A 20,481-nucleotide genomic window follows, 5' to 3' on the forward strand; every position below is an offset into this window, starting at 1 on the left:
GTGGGGGCATCCTTCCAGTCTGTGGGTGGATGAGTGACTGGGAATGCCTCCCCTGGGGTTCAGCTGAGCTGAGGGTGTAACTGTCCGTGAGCTGAATTCTTACTCCACAACCCACAACTGGAGTCAGGGCTCTTCTGTCATGTAGCACTGTAGGAGGAATTGCTTGGCTAGGCAGATTCTTCTGATAGGCCAGATGGAGTGCTCTCCTGCCCTCTGGGAGTTAGTGCCTTTGTGTTGAATGCACTAAATACATGCACCGTTCTCTTCTCAGTGTGACGTCTTCCGAGAAAGTGGACAAAGCTCAGCGCTATGCCGATTTTACCCTCCTCTCCATCCCATATCCAGGTATAGGACTGATGTCCAGAGGGACTCCCAAGGGCCAGGTGACAATTTGCTGGTGGGGATTGGGAATTGTCTCTGTGTGTGGTGAAGCAACTGGGAGTTGCTGGATGTTTCTCTTTTTTTTTCCTCTGGAGGGGGAACTCCTCTCCTGAGGGCAGCAGGGGAGGAACTAGAGGATGCAGCCAGCACCAATCTGCGTTGAGCCCTCCTTGTGGTGGCAGAAGGGTCTCCAGTGCAGGGAGGAGGTCCCAGAGCTGTAGCTGGGTTCAGAAGCTTCCTCTACATATCCAGCCAGGGTATTGCAGCCCCGCCCCAGGCTGCATGCTTGGGAATTTGCCATGGAAGCCGCCTTTTGTCGCAAAAAGATTTTAAAAATGTTTCTAGTCTTTGTCATTCTGAAGAGAACTGCCATGCTGTGTCTGCAGTGCAGTGCCCCGAGACTGCCAACTGGTGTGAACTGCTCCGATTGGCCGTGCTGGTTGTGTTAGCTCTGGAGCACAGTGAGGGCCCTTGTCAGTTACTGGTTAATGCTAATCACCTAAACACAAACGGAGGGGCTCAGCCTGCCCATTGGTGCTGGATTCAATTACATGGCTGAGTGTACAGAGAGTGAGATGGCTGCTTTCCAGGGGGAAGGGAGGAATTCTCGGGGTTCAAGGCTCCATCCCCCTGCTCCTGCCCACAAAGGGGTGTGTGTGTGTGAAAGGGAGATTCATTCCCCCTATTGCAAAGCCTCAGCTGCCCCAGCTGCTGCTCCAAACCCAAACTGTCTCTCCCGCTCCTCTCCCTTGTCAGACCTCCCAGTGTGTCCCCCGATGTCCTACAGTGAAGGTGCAGATTGAGACAAAGACCAGGGACAAAAGAAAACTGGGGGGGGCTTCATTAATATAAGTTATGTAAACTAAGCTATGTACCGAGTTTGCTATGCCACATAGTCAAGGTGCCAAGAAGTGAAGCCAATGTCGCTGGCTTCTGGGATTAGCTCCAAAAACATCTGTCTGCCACTTCTACGCAACTTGAGTACCTGTGTGTGCGACAGAGTTTAGGCTCAGCCATAATGTCCCCATGGCCAGGCCCGGTGGCTAATTCTGTGAAGGTTTTAGACAGAGGAGGGAGAATTGTACAGGAGGCTGTGAAAATGAAATACTGCTGTGTTGTGGGGCCTGGCACACCCCATTTATAATAGTCACAGCAACATCAAAATGCTCCTTCCTCTCCTCGTGCCCTTGCAGCTGCTGCCCTTAACAGCTCCTCGCTTCCATGCTTGAGCTTAATGTAACTAGAGTACCAGCCTCGCCTCTTTCAGAGTATTGCCTGATCACAGTAGTGGTGTGGAAGGAGAGTAATACTGTGCATTGCGTTAAGCCAGGTGCATATATACACAAGCTGAGCAACATGGCGAATGGGTGATAAAACTCTGTGCAAATACTCAAATTTAGGTTGCATCACGAGTTGCATTGTAAGAATTTCAGGTTCTTAGCCTGGCTTGCTCTGATCTGGAGTTTCCAGAATGTAGTGAGCACGTGTGTTGAAGGAGAGGGGTCTGTAGATATGCTTATGCTCCCACAATTCAAATGGCTTCCTCTCATTCGCAGACATCTGATGTGCCCATCACTGCGGTACTTAAGTGCCAGTTCTCACTGCCATCACTCTGAATTGGCTCTCTGGACTTCTTTTGTTTAATGTTTGAAAAGCCCCCTTAACAACTCAACAAAGTGTCTAGGAGCCTCTTACTGGGGTGGGGGGATTGGGTAAGCCATCATTTAAGCCAGATATAAGTTTTCTATTTAAAAAAAAAAGCAACGTCTTATCTTTTTTGGTTCCTTGAATGAGAGCTCTCTGGGGCAGAGACCATCTTGTGTGCAGTGCCTAACACAGTGGGGCCATGATCCCTGATTGGTTTCTACTCACTACTGCTGTACAAACAGTGGTTCAGAAGAGCTCCTGCCTGGGGCAGTGTGGTCTGCTGGAGTCTGCAGACAGCTGTTAATGCTGCTATGCAGAGCTTTGCCAAGCAGCAGCAGCAGGAGGTTGAAGTGACTCTCTCTGCTTGGTTCTGAGAATTCTGGGCAGTAGTGACCTGTGCAGATGGCAGCAGAGTAGTAAGGTGGCTCATAGGAGAAGAGAACCCAAAAAACATGGCTATAGGAGGTGTGGGCTAGTGGGTTTCCCCAGTCCACGAGGCTCTGGGGAAAGAGAGAGAGGTCTCTTTCCCTGCCAACAGTCAGTGTGTACCAAGGATTTACACTGACCAAACATGGGGTTGTCTGAAACTTGTTGGGCTTCCCCCAGGGCATTGCCTCTGGACCTGCTCGTGTGGGTGGGGACTCGGTGCCCCACTTCCCTGTGACGAGCTGGCTGGCAGTCACTGGTGTGCTCCTCAAGTCCTATTGGAAACACTTACCAAGGTGCTCCTGTGAACACGGCACATGTCCACGTCTGCTGACCTCCCCTCAGGTCACTGCAGGTGTGGGACTCTGGTGCTCAGTGGCAGAGGACCTCTTTCCTAGTGTGCCAGGGCGCTTCAGTCCTGGCCTTCCCCCAGGGCTCTGCTGAGGCACCTGCTGGGATATCCTGATACAGCCTTGTGCTGGTCCTGGGAGCTGGGGCTCACTCTGTGAAATGTGCCGTTTGGGAAGGGAGGAATATCAGGGTCTCTCAAGCTCCAGACGTGCTCAGTCTTTGGTGTTTGCTTTCTCCGAGTCAGTGCTTTGGATCACTGCTGCTTTTTAACTCCTGCAGACCTACTGCTGCTGATTCACTTGGTGCTCTGGGGCCTCTGGCTCCTGAGCTAAGGCTGCCAGTCCCACAGGGGCTTTTGCTGCTAGTGATCAGTTGTCTGCACTGTCATTCATTACCTCTTCTCTTGCAGGCTGTGAATTTTTTAAGGAGTACAAAGACCGGGATTACAGAGCTGAGGGTCTCGTATTTAACTGGAAGCAGGTACCAAGATCTTTCTGACTGGGTAGCTCTCGGGTCTGTTATGTCTGGCAACTGAATTTGGACTTTCAAAATAGCAGGTGAAGTCTGTGCTTCCTCCCTGGCATGGGAAGGGAATCAGCAGCCCTCAAACCAAACAAATGGAGGGCATCTCTGAACGCTGACTCCTTAAAGAGCAGCTCAGGCCAATGGTCCAGCCTCCTATGGCAAGTGTGGTGTTCTGGTGTCCTGGTATCCAGCAACATGATGTCATCATGTAATAGATGTCCTCTGTATTTACTTTGTCTGTCCTTCATGGGAGGATGGGACAGGCCTTGGGGACCCTTGAACTCACCTGGCTGTAGGCTGTACTGTAATGCTTCTCTCTCTCGTGGGGCAGGCAGAGCTTAACAGAAGTGATGTAGTCTGTCCTGGATGCTGGCCGTGCAAGGAGAATGGGAAAGAATGCCTAGCAGCTACCGGTCCTGGTGTCTCCTGTTTTGGAGAAGCATGCTGCAGAGCAAGGGGAATGTGGGCGTGAGAGCGTGAGGGAAGCTGTGTGTTGGGGTCTGGTAATAACCCAAGTCATGAGAATTTCTGGGGTGGTGGGCGGCGGGCAGCACGTTATGATGTGTGGAGTATCTGTGGGAGCTCCTCTGTACTGTATGGGGAAGGAATATGCTGCTCTCTTCAGGGGAATGGTCTCTCAAAGCTGAAATATTTCCAGTCTCCAAGCACTGTGCAAGGGCATCACTTCTTTGTTCACAGAGTGCTGAGCGACACTGCAGACAGCTGGTTTCAGCTCTCAAGCAGCCTGTGTTCTTGGGTGGGTGTGGCTCTGGGACAGCTCTGCAATGGAGAACTCTTGGAAATGGCTGGCGACTGCTTTGTCCCCAGCTTTCTCCTCTCCTGATCGGGGAAACAGTCACGGTGCATGCCAGTCACTCCAGCAGGTTATAATTGTTCACCTCACTGCATATGTCCCCATCCAGAAACAGTCGTGCACTGGTAGAATCCAGAACAGGAGCAGTGATCAAATCACTCCGCAGTTTGTGCTACTGGGCCCCGTTCTGCTAGAAGCATTGTTCGTCTCTTGCTGTTTTGCTGTCTGTAACTAGTTACCTCCCAATGGCTTCTCTTCAGCAGTACTCTGTGATTGACTGAGGTGTCTCTTTGCAGGATTACGTAGATGCTCCATTAAGTATCCCAGTGTCTCTGACCCGATCTTTGAACATTGACTGGAGCGAGTACCAGGTGAGGAGTGGGGCGCTCACTGGTGAATTCAGAGTAAGGCCAGAAAAGGCCATTCTGGTTCTCTAGTCTGTCCTCTTGCATGGCGCAGGTTGTGCAGCGTCACCCAGTGAGTCTAAGTGGCAGGTTTAACTGCATGCTCTGCTAGGATGGCTCCCTGGCAGCAGAGGCCTGCGAGTAGGAACACGCCTGTCACGCAAGCACTCAGATCATGAGGCTGTCGCTCCTTGTATCTAAGAGCAGGGAACTGCACGTACAGAATGAGCCCCTCTCATCACTTCAGGTGAGGCAGTTCCATCCAAAATGCCACTGCCAAATCCTTTCCTGCCTTTGCTTCCAAGCACGGCCCTCCAGGTCTCCTGCCCCCTCGGTGTTGCTTCATTGGGGTCCTCGCAGCTGCTCTTGCTCTTACCTTCAAAGTGTGTGTGCTTGCGTGGCCTCCTTTTGTGTCCCCGCCACTCTTCCAGTGACGCCAGCCTCCACTTCCTTTTCTTTTCTCTCCTGAGCATCTCCATGCTGTCCTGTGTGCACGGAATCACCTTGTGGAATCATCCCTCCACCTTTGTCTGGTCTAATCACTCCAATACCCCCTTGCAGCATTGCCTAGAAAAGCAGCTGACTTACACCCACAAACCAGAAATGTCACTAACATGGGGCATTCCTGGCCTCAGCCATTTTGCTTGCGTGCACAGGTACCATTGCAAATTAAACTGGGCAGTGGGGAGACAGCAAAATGGCTGCCTGTTTTCTAGATGGGTTCAAAATCTCCAGAGAAATAGGCAGTTCTGTTCTAATATGCCCCATTTTGTTACGGTCCCTCACATACGGCTAACAAGGCCCTTTTTAGATTTGAAAACTACATCCCTCGGTTTCAGAGTAGCCAAAAAGTAGCTGCAGTAAATTACCCAGTCCTAGCTATACAGGCCTAGCTTGTGTAGGCTCACAGGGTTGGTTTGTGCAGTTATGCATGTGAAAGGAACTTGAGACCTGGCTTCTCCAGATGGGCCCACAGAGAAGGTGTTCCCGTTTGACTGATTGCTGAAGCGATGACCCCTCCTGCTCCATAGAGCCCTCAAGGTGCGATTGTTCAGTGTGGTGTACTGCGAAGGTGGTGTACATACAAGTGATTGTAAAATACATGCCACGCTATCACGTCTCTGGCATAGCTGGCATTTCATCCTGTTATATTGATGCATCACCAGCAAAAAGCAAAACCTGGGCCAAAAGCTCTGTAAATGCCGAGTATTGCGCGCACACCCTACCGCGCTCGCTAGACACTGCCAGAAGGAGCATGCCTTCCATGGCACTTCTGGACAGATTTCATTTACTACTGAAAGATTCTTAGCCAGGGCTTCTTTCTTTCTGCCCTTCACGGAGCCAGGTGAGTCAGTGCTCTTGGTTCAGCCTGGCAGGGGTTCTGTAGTCGGTTCAGACTGGAACGTGGACGACTCTTCACCTGACCAGTGTGCTCCCCTCATTCACTGCTGCAGCAGCAGCCCGGGTTACCACTGAGGCTCCCACGGCTTCCTTGACGCTGGCGTTTCCATGCTGCATTAGAGCACAGCGATACTGCAGGCTGTTCCACTTTGCTTCCTGACCTGCCAGAGCTCCCTCAGCCTCTCCGGTTTTCCATGGCAAGCTGTAGCGTGGAAGCGCCTGGCACGCTCCATCCTCCACTGCTCACCCTGGAGTACTAAGAGGCTCTCTCAGCCCCTCAGAGTTGGTGCCCTTATTTGTCAAAGGATCAGCAACGAAAATATTAAAATACCAACATAAGCAACATGAATCAAAAGTAACCAGCAGTCTCAGAGCAGAGCCAGTGGGAGCAGAGATGCCCTGGAGCACTGCTGGCTCTGTTCATCAGAATACCGGGCAGGCGGGTGACCTCTGGGATTTGCTCACCCCAGGTACCCTGACAAGACTGGGGGGAGAGCAGATGAAAGGCCCAGCCTAAAATGTTGGGAGGACATGTGCTCCTGCCGTCTAGGCATATGGTGTGTCCCTCTCCCCACTCATCTGTTTCTGAGAGTGCTGGCTTTGCAGAGCTGGGCACGTGTCTTTGGACATCTGACCATCACCGGGCGCTTTCGGGTGCTGCTGCAGCGTTCTGACTTGCTGCTGCTGAAGCAGGGCTGAGAGGAGCCGCCTTTCATTCGAGGGCAGGGGGAGATTAGAAGGCTTGGTTGCCTGCACCATCCGTGCATTCCCCCAATGCAGCCTTGCTGGGGTGGGGAGTGCAGGCTGCCGCAGAGGCAGAGCCTCTTGCAGTCAGTCACCACTTGGTGGCCAAATGCCGATGGGCTGTGATCGTGCTAATAGGGCACTGGAAGGGTTTTGTTTAGGGAGGTAAAATATCTGCTTCCCGTGTCCCTTTAGCATTTGAGCTCTCTGGATTTAGCCACCCTCCTGTGCTCCTGCTGGGAATGCCGTGGTTCCTGCAGTCTGTTACCTGTCTGCGGAGCAAGGGAAGGGGGCCACTTAAGCTTGTCTGAGACTTGCAGGCAGAGCACTCCAGTCGCAGGGGAGGCTCTCCTCACCATGGCATGCCTGAACCAGCACGCTCTGCAGCTGGAACACCACCGCTCAGTCACCTTTCCCCATACGCATTTGGGGCTTTGGCAGAAGTGGGTCGGCACCAACAGGGAGTTCATTGGCTCTGGGTCGTTGTTCTGAACATACTGTGGCTCAGGGAATGCTCAGCAGAATGTCTGTATTTCCTATGCAGCTTGGCTCGCCCTGCTGTTGTGATGGCAAAATGGGTTCTGTGTCCTCCCTTTAGTCAAAAGAACCTGTTCTCGGCGGTTTGACCAGCCTCTTGGGGAAGTCCTGTGAGCAGCAGAATTGCTTTCATAGCCCAGCCCCTGGTCCCAATCTTTGTCTTGTCTGCAGGGTCTCCTGGATGGCACGGCTGGCACCTTGGCACGCCAGTGGGAGGCTGGGTAGGGAGCGGGAGGACTGCCCCCTTGGACATTGCCATGGGATTGTCTTAGCCCTAGCGCCCTCTTCCTGCACTCGGCCACGGAGAGAGCAGAGCAAGCTCCCTATGCTGCAGGGCAGTGGTTAATTGTATGAAGGGCCTCACCTCCTGTTCTCCACAGAGCTGGGACCTGGTGCAACAGACACAGAACTACCTGAAGCTGCTGATCTCACTCATCAATGGGGACGGTGAGATTTGTTCCTTCTCTGCACTCCCAGCTGGCTCTGTGGCCAGAGCTTATGGGACTTCTCCAGGGCATTTAACACTGCTATTGGCCAGGCCTTGTAGAGAATCTGACTCTTTCTCTTCCTGCCCCTTGTGGGGTGTTGTCCTGGACTTCAGTACTCAAAGGGGAGTCCTGTTACCCAGGAAAATCCCAACCCCTGGATGAGGCTTCTCCTCCCCCACTGGCAGTGTGGCTGATTATGTAAAAATTAGATTGTCAAAGGCCAAGGTCCCATTTTCCCCCAGCTCTGAACCTCCCTGGTGTGATGAGATGGGCTCCAAGTCACTTCAGTGCTTTTGCAAGCTGTGCACGAGGACTAGGGTTTGGAGATGCTGAAGGGGAAACCCTGCTATTCCTGTATTGCTGGGGCTGTTTCTCTGGGTATGGCCTAGAAGGGGCTCCAAAAGGGGGGTCTCCTTTTGTCTGTTTCCGTTTTCATTTTCATTTGCTTCTTGCCAAGCCCCTCGGCTGTGGGCTGGTGGCATGTAGATCTAGGGCAGTGTCAGACACTGCACCCAGCACGCACAGGGTTAGATCCAGCCAATCTCTGCCAACGCCTAGGAGCAGCCAAGTTGTGTGCTCCTGCCACATGGCCCATGCCCTGTGAACGGTCTGTACAATGGAGGTGGTGGTGGCCTGTTCTTGGCCACTCTGCTCTGTGGAGATGTCATCACATCTCGGGGGTGAAAGGGGACCTGCTGCTCCTGGAGCTGAGGTCTAGCTCATTCAGACTGGGGAAAGGATGGAAATGTTCTCCTCAAGCAGACTTGGTGTTTTGACTGGTGAGGGGCTAGAGGCGGTGTAACTGGGCAACTCGAGGCTGTGGGCAGGCTGTTGGTCCCCTGTCATGGGGATTCCTTACTCCTAGCAGCTGGGGAGACTAGGATAGCTACAGCTTGGCATGGCACGCTGAATCAGGGACCTTCCAAGTTCTTTATTCTGGAGACAGCCCTCTCCCAAGATGATGTTCTAGGTAGTAAGACCAGCTGTGCTCCTGCTTCCCTCCCCTGCAAACAGCCCTCGGTGCTGCATGGGGGTGGTGTGCAGTGAATCACAGATACGGTGCAAGTAATGCTCCATTCTCCTTACAAAGCTCTCTCTCTCCCTCTCCTTCCCGCCCCTGGAGCAGATGACAGCGGGCTCCTGGTACACTGTATATCCGGCTGGGACCGAACCCCTCTCTTCGTCGCCCTCCTGCGCCTCTCCTTGTGGGCTGTGAGTACGGAACGGACTTGTTGTGCCTCGGGGAGTGACCGCTTGGGGTGGCGGAGCAGCCATGTGACCCAAAGAGGGTGAAGAGCAGTCGCTGTTCCTAGCTACCAGGGCAGTGTCTGGAGAGGGGTGTAGGAACGGGCTCTGGAGGCACAGCCTGGCGTGCTGGCCTGTACTGAGGCCCAGTATTCCCAGGGGGCACCTGCAGCTCTGCATTAGGGCTGCATCTGCACTTGCAGCCTGATGAGAAATTGCTTTGGACATGAGATGCCATGTAATGGAGATGGGGGCTGGTCCGCACCTGGAGTGGGGCAGAGCCAGCTGGACGTCCCCCTGTGTGGTGCTGGGAGACACTCTCCTTGGCGATTCCCAGTGGGGCTTGCACCCTCAGTCCCAGTTCTAGTGGCTGCTGCATCCCTGAGGCTTCCCTCCTCTTTCCTTTCCAGGATGGGCTTATCCATGCCTCACTGGAGCCTGCGGAGATTCTTTACCTGACAGTGGCCTATGACTGGTTCCTTTTTGGGTAGGTTCACTGAGGGGTGCAGACACTGCCGAGGGGTGGGCAGGCTCTCAGAGGGGCCCTCTCGTGGTCTGGTTAGTGGGTGACCTGCTTGGGTTGAGGGGATGGTTTTCCTTAGGGGACTTGGCACATCTGCTTTAAGCTGCTTGCCGCCTTGCTTGGCGGGAGGGGCTTGTGCAGGTTCTGCCCAACGCCTAAGGCCGCTGGCTGTCCCTGACCGCTCATGGCCTGGTCCATCACTGCTCGTTCTCGTTCCTACTTTGTGATCTCCTTTCCCTTGCTCTCTTTCCAGGCACATGTTGGTCGATCGGCTCAGTAAAGGAGAAGAGGTGAGTGGCCCTGCAGGAGGCAGTAGGTGAGCAGGGTCAGAATGCAGTACTCTACCCACTAGGCAGCAGGCTCAAGGTAGCAGCAGTCTTCGCAGCTCAACGTCTCGTTGACCTGGCTGGGTATCTCATTGACCTTGGCGGTATTAGGACTGTACCTTGCGTCTGCTCCTTACTTCCATGAAAGAACGCTGTCCCAGGGCCCAAGGACTATATGTGGGTGGGTTAGATCTTGTAATCCCGATGTGTCCGCTGTCAGTGCTGTTAGTAAGGGCCTTCCTTACCTCATCTCGGACAAAAGTGCCTGGAGTCATAATGGTTTGGTTCAGCTCTGAGAAGGGACGTTTCAGGCTTGTGAATTCGGAGTGCTGAAACATAGTTAGCTGAGAAGTTGTTCACAAACTGGGTGGCTAAACCACGTGCCTCTCTTCCGGGTGCTCTGGCACCGGGGGGTTCATAGCTGCTATTTAGCTGTCGGCTGGTGCACCACAGTCCTGAGACTTGTGATCCTTGCAGATAAGCTGTCCTGTTGCTGTCATTCTGGCAAGAGACGTTTGTGCCGGGTGGTGGGAGCCATGTGGGGCACAGCCAGATCAGAGAGCAGGCTGTGCCGTGATATTTGGTGTTGGGGAGGTCACTGCTCTCCTGAGCATCCCTATTCTTGGCAAGCTGCTGCTGAGTGACCCTCGCCCACTGGTGCTGCATTGGCAAGGATAGAGAAGCTGTCCTGGCCTTCTCGACTGGTGTGTGCCTGGGTTAGGAGCCTTCTGACATGCACTCTCCCAGCTGGCCCATTCAGAGGGCAAGGCAACCTCCCCTTGGTCAGGGAAGGGTGGTGGTGCCACACCTGGGGGGCTTCCACACTCCGATCCAGGGCAAGCCAGCAGAGGGTTCTGAAACAGAAGGCCCAAAATGTGACTGTGGCTAATGGTGGACTTTGGTGGTAGCTGTAGATGCACTGCTGCCCCCTCCCCTCAGCATCCTCCCCCCATTAAAATAAGAGGCTGCAGCCCCTGTGGATTTTTCTCAAGCTTCTCTTCTCTCTTCCTTTGCTCAGATTTTCTTTTTCTGCTTCAATTTTCTGAAGCACATCACCTCTGAGGAGTTCTCTGCTGTGACGCTGCAGAGGTAAGGAGCTTGCGCCGGCTGCTGCCTGGACTAGAGCCAAACGACTCGTTAGTGCTGTTACCATGGGGAGATGGAAGCCCTCGTGTCCTGGCCCACTTTCCCTTAATTTATTCTGCACTCAGAAGGCTGAAGAATGGGGCCAAGGCTTGTGAGGTGCGCACGTCACACTTGAAAAAGCTGCCCAGGCTGAAATGTGCTCTCCACTGAATGAAGTGTCTGGGGGGTCCATTAGCCCGGCTGAGCCGATGGCCGAGAGGGCTCTGTCTCGCCTTCTGGCCCGCAGCAAGTCCCGTCTGTGCTGCTGTAAGTCAAGAGCCTTGGGGGAGGAGAGATGGCTGAACAATAGCCCCTCGGTGTGTAGAGATGGCAGGAATCCAGCCCCTCCTGGGGGAGGCTTCTAACGACTTTAACTAAACCTCTCTGCATAGGGTTTTGCCGGGTCCCTCCAGGCTGCAGGAGCTGAGCGCTCTCCTCCCTTCCCACCCCAGCTGGGAGTGGGGGTAGAAGCATGTCCGTTACCATCACCCCAGCCAGGGACTGCTCCGTGTCGGCTCCTCATTCACTGCCCCCGTCCCTGGAAGGGGAACACTGGGACCCACAGCACTCCAAACACCAGTTCTGTCGCGTGCCAGGCGAGCAGAGGGACAAGCCCCATTCTGTTTGCAACCTTTGCTGCCATGACGGAAGGCAGAGGGCGTGAGGGCTAGGGACAGGTCGAGGGTCAGTTAGTGCTCTGGGACCCCTCTTTGATCTCCTGGCCTGGCCTGGCAGGATGGCAGCGGACAACCCCATGGCTCTGATCCTGTGTAACTGTTTCCTTTTTCCCCCCAGGAGGAAGAGCCTGCTGCCTGGCTTCACTGTGGAGGAGATCTGCATGCTCAGTGAGTGCTGTCCCGGAGCGCGGGCCGCTCCCCTGGCTGCGCGTAAGGAGCTCAGGGCTGAGTGGGTTTGTGGGGGAAGTGCCACGAGGTGTTCGCATGAAGCCCTTGGACACCAGCAAGGGATGGGGAGGGGAAGTAGGATGGGGACATGGCTAATCAAAGGCTTCCAGGCTTGGCTTCAGTCTTCTTCTGTCTTCCTTCTTGCAGAGCAGAGGGATCGGGGCAGCACCACAAGCCTGAGCAGTGACTTCTCCCTAGTGCTGGAGAGTTCACCGGGAGCATCTGGGAGCTTCACCTCTGAGGTGCTGGAGCTGGTGCCAGCTGGCGCGCAGACCCAGGCCGCTTGGTAAGAAGCCACCCAAGCACCTGGCCAGGGCATAGCAGGCAGGGGCAGGTTCGAGGTGTTGCCTTATGCCGTGCTCAGAAGGTGGCGCACTGAGCAGGGAGTTGCCGTCCCCTTGCTGAGCGCCCACTCATGTGGGGCAGGCACCAGCGGGACACGGCGGAGAGAGAAGGAAGGAATTCAGCTGTGAGTAGTACGGACCCGGACCCGTGCTACAGAGCTCCAGGGCCTTCTGTTACAGCAGGTCCTGAGAATGCTCCTGCCATGAGCGGCTGCCTTGTGCTTCTGCAGGAGCCTTCGCCTACAGCCTGGCCCATGATCTGAGGACAGAGCAGCTGCTCTGTTTGTTTCTGAAATGCACTGAAATCACATCAAAGCCAGTTGTTTCGGGCAGTCTTGCCCACTGCGGAGCTGCGGGTCCGTTTGCCCAGTGGTTCCATACCTGGAGTGGCTTTCTTACTTCCCCTTAGTGACTCTGCATCTCACAGGGGACTTGGGTGAAGAATGATCCCTCCAAAAGCAGGACTTCTTGGAGCAGTCCTCCCTCCCTGTGCACCCAGCTGGCATCTCCTCCCACTTCCGCAGTGTGGCGGTGCCCGCTGGAGCCGGGTTAACCCTGTACAGTGGCCTGCCCAAGCTAATAGCAGCCTCTGTAAAGCCAAGTGGCTGGCCTGGGGCGGAAGCTGGCTAGACTGTTACTTACAGCTCTTGGAGATGGCTCCAAAAAGATTGCAAAACACTGACCACTTCTCCTGAAAAGTGACGGGAGAGAGTCTCTCCTAGGTCTGGTTACCCTGTAGCTGGTATGAAGCCACAATGGTGAAATTGGGGTCAGGAAAGGGGGGGTATCTGGCAGGCTCATTGTTGTAGGGGCAGCTGGGGTTGGGGATTTCAGAGCCTTTCTCTGGGATTGCCCCTCTGAGTTTAATTTTTTTCTCTCCTCTCCCTAAACGCGAGCAGCAGTGCTATTTTGTGCTGCAGTTATTTTAAATTAAATCTGGGCTGTGCTTGGGGCGTCTGGAGACGCTCTGGGGGAGAGTAACCTGCGGCACGCTTCTGGCAGCCCAGGTTTCCTCACGCCTGGTGCAGTGAGATGTTTAACGAACCTGGGGACCATGAGAGCAGGGATGAGAAGCCTGAAACAGCGCACTTGTATACCTGACCTAGTGCAGGGTCACCTCTAACACAAGCGACTGGCTGTCCACTGCTACTCGACCGCGACAAGTACAAAGCAGCTCCCCCACCCCAGGGCTCTGGGTAATGGCCAGTACTTCATAGGACCCACAACGGCAGGCCACAGACTCAAAACCTAAATAGCATTGTTCGTCCCCCAGGCACTTCCTGTTGAAGCAAAACATGGACTAGCCAGGATGCACTGGGAAAACTAGAGGAGGAAACAGCTGCTGTTCTTGTGGGGTTGACTCACACTTGTGTGTTTTTTGCTTCGCTCACTTACTGTGGGTGCCGGGGGACTGGGGCGTTGCTGTGGGTGCCAAACGATTCCACGTACATGCGTTCTGCCAAACGCCAGGCGCTCCTTGCTTAGCTATACACAGAGATCCGTGCAGGTTATGCAGGGGGGAATGTTGGCAGAGCGTTGATGTGAGGTCCATAACACGCCGTTAGCGGCTGAGGTGTGGGACATCTGAGACTTGGTCTACACTAAATGTTTAGATCAACATAACTACTTGCTCAGAGGTGTGAAAAAACTGAACACCATCGCTGTGCCTGCCTCACCCCCAGGGTAGACACAGCTCGGTCAACAGAAGAATGCTTCTCAACCTAGCTACTGCCTCTCGGGGAGGTGAAGTTCCTCCAGCAATGGAAACCCTCCGTGGCTGTGACAGCAGCATTGCTGGGGCACCCCAGCTATGGCACGGTAGCCCCCATGGTGCAGACAAGCCCTTGGGGGGTGAAGGGAGGAGAGAGAGGGTTCTCCTCCTCTGTACAAAGAGATGGGTTTAGCTGTGGATTCTCTGCTGTCTTTGCTTGTGGTCTCTTTGGAAGCCAGGATGGCCACACTAGCTTGTAGGGGTCCTTGGATTTAAAACCTTCCTTCAGGGCTCTGCCTGCCCCAGTTCTTGTCACCATATGGGGCATTTCATTAGCTCTGCTGGTTTGCACTGAAAACAACACTACAGTACCAGCAAGAGAGTAAGGGCTAGAGAGGGCTTTGGCCAACTGCTTGCCGTTTGGGAGAATGGAGCTGGCGCTCCTGCCAGAAAATCCTTGGTGTCTGAGGGGAACCCTGATTGACTTGCAAGGCTGGGGGATCAGTTCAGAACTCTCCCTTCGTGGGCAGGCATATAAGGGAAGCAGTAATGGCTGTCAGCCGGGAGGCGGTGGTGGGCAGCAAACTGGACAGGAGTTTGGCATGTGATCTGACTAGAAGAGGGGCAATGCAGAGACATGCCACCCACGTAGGGAGAGCAGCCCTGTCTCGAGCTGTGATGCAGCTGCCCCCTGTCAGCAGGGGGCCCAAATGGAGGAATGTCAGAGAGGAGTGACCGTGATCAGAGGCCTAGCACGGCTGGCTGACTTGTTCTGTCCTCTCGGATCCCTCACCTCTGAGCTGCTTACACAGGTTTATTCCCCTGGATATGTCTACGCTGCTGTGAAACCCCCACCACTGGCCTGCGTTGGCTGACTCCAGCTCTCGGGGAAGTAAAATTGCAGCGTAGACGTTTGGGCTCAGGCTGCAGTCCAAGCTCTGGGTCCCCATGAGGCGGGAGGGGTCCCTGTGCCCAAATGTCTACACCTCAATTTTACAGCCCCGCAAGCTGAGTCAGCTGACACGATCCAGCTGCGAGTGTTTCATTGCAGTGCAGGCGAACCCTTCATGACCACTGCACGCAGCTATGGGCGTTCACTGGAGAATTGCCATTCGACTGGAGTCGTCTTTCCCCAGAGACGTGCTGGGAGGCCTGGCGCTTAGGGCATGTTAAAATGAGATGGGGCAGGACATTAGGATGGTCCCGGATGGGCCGATCCTGCCCTGGCCCCTAGGCGATGGGCTGAGGTGGCCTCTTGCTCCCTCTCTTCTCTGACGTGCCACACTCCAGAAGTGTGAGCTGGCTCGGGGGGGCAAGAGCTCAGCAGATGCTGGGGGCAGGGCACATCTGTCTGGCAGACTCTGCTGGTGCAGTTACACCTGACTAATTCGTTCTTCTGGGCTTGGAGGGAGCTGAATCTCTGTAGTCGGGGGCAGGGGAGGGGGGAATCTCTGCCCTGAGGTGGAATGGCTTCTTGCATGGGGAAGCTGACTTCTCACCCAGGGCTCCTGTTGTCCTGCAGGAGGAAGAGCCGCACATCCTCTCCCCAAACAGTGCTCTGGAGCCGGACCCCACAGTCTGAAGACAGACTGCCTTACCAGGAAGCAAAGTCCTCTAGCTCCTCCTCCTCAAACCATTCGGACACCTTCCTGAGGGTCGGAAGCAGCCCACTGGAGGTCCCGAAACCCAGGTGAGGTGCACCAGAGCAGACCATTTCTTAGCAAAATGAGGGTCAGGTTTAGGGAAAGAGAGCTGTATTCATGCTGCTCTGGAGACCTGGAGTGCAGTGGGTTCAGAGACTGAAGCTCAGAAGGGGGCCATTATCTGTATAATACAGGCCAGAGAATTGCTCCCGGTGATTTTTGCCTCGGTCCATATGCATGAATAACATAAGTGTGCGGAGGCAGAGCTGGTGGTGGCGGTCCCACCTGACCTGAACTGCATGCCAGTCTCAGCCCCGCTGATTCCGTCAGTACAGGGTCTCTGGTCTCTCCCGCCTGCATGCTCAGCTCTCCCGACGCTGGAAGTGCGCTCTGTGCTTGGCAGTGAGTGTTCAGCGCGTGCAGAGGAGACTTGAAGTGAAGTGTCATGTGGAGAGGGGGATGGGGACCTGCTCGAACTGAACTGCACCCATTGACATCTGAGTCTGTTCCCCTGAACCCCGGGGTGCCCATGGCAGAGGAAGATGTAATCGCTAAGAGTGGGCAGTGAGGCTTGCACAGCACGGGCTCAGCCTAACCTCGGGCTGTGTGATGGCTGTGCTTTCCCACAGCGCAGGGGGGCGTGGTGGGAAGCCGGGGGTTTGCCAGGACACAGGCTAAAATCAAGTGAGTTGCTTTCCATAATGAAGGGCATTCTAGCAGCCTCGAGTCTGATCACTGCCTTTCTGCAGCACCAGTGAGCTGGGGTACTTGGGAGGGGAGTCTGGGGAGCAAGGGATGGAGCGGAGGAGCCTGCATGTTGAGGGACTCTGTGTGTTGAGGGCCTGTGAGGGATAAGATGTTGTTAAGCCCTTGTTCACTATTATGTGGGGTTTCCTGCTGAGTTGTCGCTGGTGACTCCCATCACAGCAGCCGCCATTTAAATTGTATTGACGTCTCCTCAATCCAGTGAAACAGAAGAAAAACAGGTAGAGCCTTTAATTGCACTTGGTGTGTGTGTGGAGTCCGTGTCACAGAGAGAAACCACTGACCGTCTCCGTAGCTAGTCTGAAGGGTCCTCTCTGTGCCGCAGGCGGTCATTTTGATGGTCTCGAGCTGCTGCTGCCGTTTTGTCTTGAAATGAACAGGATCAGATGACGGGAAGATAATGGCCCAAGGGGAGGGGGAAATAGCAAAGAGAAATACAGCTTCTGTCTCTTGATGGCTGCTTTTGCTTGCAGCCTCCCTGCTGGAGTAACAGAGGCCCAGCGTAGCCCCTCACTGACGCTGGCTAAGCTGCCTCTCTGGTCACAGGCTCCCAGTCTGTTGTAAAAGGAGGCACTGTCTTGGCAGCTCAGCCAGACTTTTGCCTCTGTCTTATAAGAGGGGAGGGAAGAGAAACAAGGTAGGAGATGGAAAAGTGACCCTGGGGAGGGATGACAGCAGGACCCCAGTGTTCAGGATTTAGCAGAAGCCAGTGCAGCTGATGTCCCTCCCTGGGTCTGTCTGGTAAGGATGCCTTTCCCACTCAGGGTAGCACCCAAGAGAGTCATGCTGGATTCTGCGGTCCCAAGAGACGGCCAGGCAGAGGCAGTAGCAACCAGTAGGGTAAAGTTTGTTCTGTCCATCCATCAGCCCTGCTGCTAGCTCTTTCTCTGCCCTGATCAACAATGCCCAAGAAGGGGTGGCTGTCTCATGCCGGTAACTGGGACCAAGCAGAAGCACACTGCAATTTCCACTAGGAACATTCCTCCCCTTTCTAGAGTCTTCCAGCTCATCATTATGCTGATCCGTGACTTCCCCAGGAGCCTTGAGAACTCGGAGCACAGCTCTTCTAACGGGACACGTCCTGTTCATCCTGTCTCCAGCCCTGGCTGCCTCGTGGAGACAGTTGTGTGTAATGGGCTGAGTTGGACTCTTGTTCCCTTGGACAATTGGAATATACAGGCTCCCGCACAAGAGCATGGGGTGGGGTGAACCGGGGCTGGACTCTGCAGTGGTAAATACTGGAGCCAGGAGCACAGAGGAGGGCATCAGTAATAAGGCTGAGGGGATCAAGACAGCTGTGTGCAGGCAGCTGGAATCTCTGCTCTCGGCCAGCAGCTCCAGCAAAGAGTAGAGATGTGCTTCCCTTGACTTGGCTCCTTACCTTGATACAGAAGCAGCTTGGATTTCCTCTCCACCCCCACGCCCTCGAAAGCCAGCTGTAAGCTCATGGCTGGGTGGCCCTAGGGAAAGGGGTGCAGTTGGCAGGGCAGCAGTTGGTCTAGTCCCCTGGCTCCAGTTACACTGCTCCAGCTCCCACTTCCCTGCTGAATCCAGCCACCCCTTGGTCCATATACAGCCTGCCTGCCTTCTCCAGGGATTGAGCTGATCACTACTGGACTAGCTGGGAGCATGGTCCAAAGACACCCTCCCAATTAGAGACTGACACGGCTGGGGCCTTCCCCTTGCCCGGAATTCCATGAATGGTGTCTGCGTGTCCTGTGGCTGGGGAAGGGAAGGGATTGCATCGCCGCACTCAGCACTGCTAATGCTTCCTCTGGCTACATGAATCCGGGTCACATCCAGCCACAGAGGGTCTGTCGCAATCTCCAGCTGAAGTTCTACCTGGAGATTGGGGGGAACGTACATTTGAATGCAAAATAGGCAATATTATTTCCTATATAGCGTGTTTCACCAGTAGGTGTCAAAGTGCTTCCCACTCATCAATGTACTTATCCCTGAGGCACAGAGAAGCTAAGTGACTTGCCCCGGGTCACAGGGAAGTCCCTGGCAGAGCGGGGAATTGAACCCAGGGCTCCCGTGGCCCAGGCCAACATCCTATCCACTGACCTGTCCATCCAGCATCACTGCGCTGGAGCGAGAGGGGCATACGTGAGAGGAGAGCAAGGGGGAAGCCATTTCCATTGGCCCCTTATGAACAGAGTTCAGCAGCCAGATACTTGGCTGGAGTATCCTCATGGGAGCAGCTGGAGTCCATTGGCTGACCATGCTGCCAGAAATGCTCTTGTCTCTACAGCGGGAGGCTGGTTCCTGGGGAAGGTCTAAGCTGAGGAAACAACTGCACTTGACTATCTAATCCTCTGGCCATGTGGTCATGGCAACAAAACACTTAGCCCCGGCAGCAGCAGCAGGGGAGAAATGGACTGTTCCTAGTGGGCCAACAGCACTTCAAGCCGCTAATCTCCGTTGTTCCAGGTGCAGCTGGAATGGAGAGCAGAGTAATGCCAACTTGTCGTGGAGGCAGGGGAAGGGCACCTGAGCAGGACACCTAAAGATTGAACGCCAGGATGACCCTTCAGGTGTTTCCACTGGGGCATCCTAGAGGGAAATGTTGCGTATGTTACACTTGGCCAGTGTGTGGGCTCCTCCAGGGGCTGGATCACAAGAGATTTGCCCTGGAGCTTCTGTCATACTAATAATGTGATTGGTGGCCCATGACCCAGTTTAAAGGCAAAGTCAGATGTCAGGTCTCTGGCTGACAGAAAGCCACTTCCCACCACATCTCTGCATAGGGTGTGCTTCCCAAACTTGCTAGGCATGTCTGTGGAGATGCCTTGGATTTATTTGCAGAGCAGGACACGATGGTCTCTCCAGCTGAATGCTTTGTGTCTAGAAAGCAACACAAGTTGCCTCTAACTCCTTGTGCCCATGTGGATTGAGCTGTAGATACAGTGCCCTTGAGCTCGTGTTTCACACTACTTCTGGGAGGAGTAGCTGGTGAAGCTGCAGCGAAACGCAGTGTGTCTGCGTTGGGCCATTGACTCGCAAGCGCGCACACATCATGACGCTGGGTTAGCAAACTGGGTAAACTTTGCCTGTGTTTGTATTGTGTCTGTTAGCCAGCCCTGGTGTGCTGTTCGGTCGTGAGGCAAGGAATCCAGTCCCGGGGTTCTGGCGGCTGTGTGAATCACAGGAAACGCTAGCCCTAAATGCTGCTGCAGCCAGTTCAGTAATGTGCGCTGACTGCACAGAGCAGCACCCCCTGGTGCGGCTACGCAGTGGGATCTGTGGATGCTGTAGTTGGTAACCATAATGTATGCTGTTCGGCCAGCACTGGGAAATTTTTCTCACACTTGCTTTGAGGTGCTTGGTAGCTAGAGGTTTTACCATGTCTGTGCTGGGCATCTGTCATTCTCTATGTCCTAAAGGTGTCAGAAATCAGGCCCAAAACTTGCCAGGACCAGAACTGAAATACCTGGCTGCAGAAGGAAATGAGGAGTTTTTCCAGAACTGAAGCTCTGATTATGCTACAAATTGAATTGATACTGTGGCTAAGAGTGTGAAGTTGCCAAGACCCTGACTGAGGTCCCAGAAGACTGGAGAAGCGCTAACATTGTGCCCATCTTTAAAAAGGGAGGGAAAGGAGGAGCTGGGGAACTATAGACCAGGCAGCCTGACCTCGATACCTGGGCAGCGACAAGAGCCACATATCAAACATTCCATGTGCGAATACTGGGAGGACAGAGGGATGATCACCAGCAGCCACCATGGATTTACCAAGAACAAACCCTGCCAAACCAGCTTGATTTCCTTCTTTGACAGGGAAACTGGTTTGGGAATGCGGTGGATATAATATATCTGGCCTTCAGCAAGGCTTTTGACACAGTCCCACAGGACATTCTGATAAGTAAGCTGGAGAAAAGCAGGCTTGACAGAACTACCGTTAAATGGATACATAATTAGTTAAATGACTGCAAACAAAGAGTAACTATTAATGGAATGATGTTGGGTTGGAGGGAGGTCTCAAGTGGCGTTCCACAGGGATCTGTTCTGGGTCCGGTGGTGTTTAACATCCTTATTAATGACCTGGATGTAGATACAGAGAGCAGACTGATCAGGTTTGCAGATGACACAGAGCTGGCAGGGGTGGGGGGAGGTTGCCAGTACTTTGGAGAATAGATCTAAAATTCAAAGGGATCTTGATAAATTGGAGAACTG

At 54.1% G+C, this 20,481-nt stretch overlaps 1 protein-coding gene across 3 annotated transcripts in view; it reads left to right on the forward strand.

Annotated features, from left to right (window-relative positions):
• Positions 1–20,481, forward strand: part of MTMR14 (myotubularin related protein 14) — a 53,765-nt gene that overhangs the window by 20,966 nt on the left and 12,318 nt on the right. For 2 of the 3 annotated variants that reach the window (XM_037904650.2, XM_037904652.2), the window contains exons 7-17: positions 272–345; positions 3,215–3,285; positions 4,441–4,515; positions 7,611–7,677; positions 8,845–8,930; positions 9,374–9,450; positions 9,740–9,776; positions 10,831–10,901; positions 11,733–11,782; positions 11,990–12,128; positions 15,420–15,587. In XM_037904650.2, coding sequence (XP_037760578.1) covers positions 272–345; positions 3,215–3,285; positions 4,441–4,515; positions 7,611–7,677; positions 8,845–8,930; positions 9,374–9,450; positions 9,740–9,776; positions 10,831–10,901; positions 11,733–11,782; positions 11,990–12,128; positions 15,420–15,587 — 915 coding nt within the window. Of the gene's footprint in view, positions 1–271; positions 384–3,214; positions 3,286–4,440; positions 4,516–7,610; positions 7,678–8,844; positions 8,931–9,373; positions 9,451–9,739; positions 9,777–10,830; positions 10,902–11,732; positions 11,783–11,989; positions 12,129–15,419; positions 15,588–20,481 lie in introns of all 3 variants that reach the window. The other variant, XM_043551062.1, reaches the window with a different exon arrangement.

Source organism: Chelonia mydas, chromosome 7 (genome assembly GCF_015237465.2).
Source record: "Chelonia mydas isolate rCheMyd1 chromosome 7, rCheMyd1.pri.v2, whole genome shotgun sequence".
NCBI lineage: Eukaryota > Metazoa > Chordata > Testudines > Cheloniidae > Chelonia > Chelonia mydas.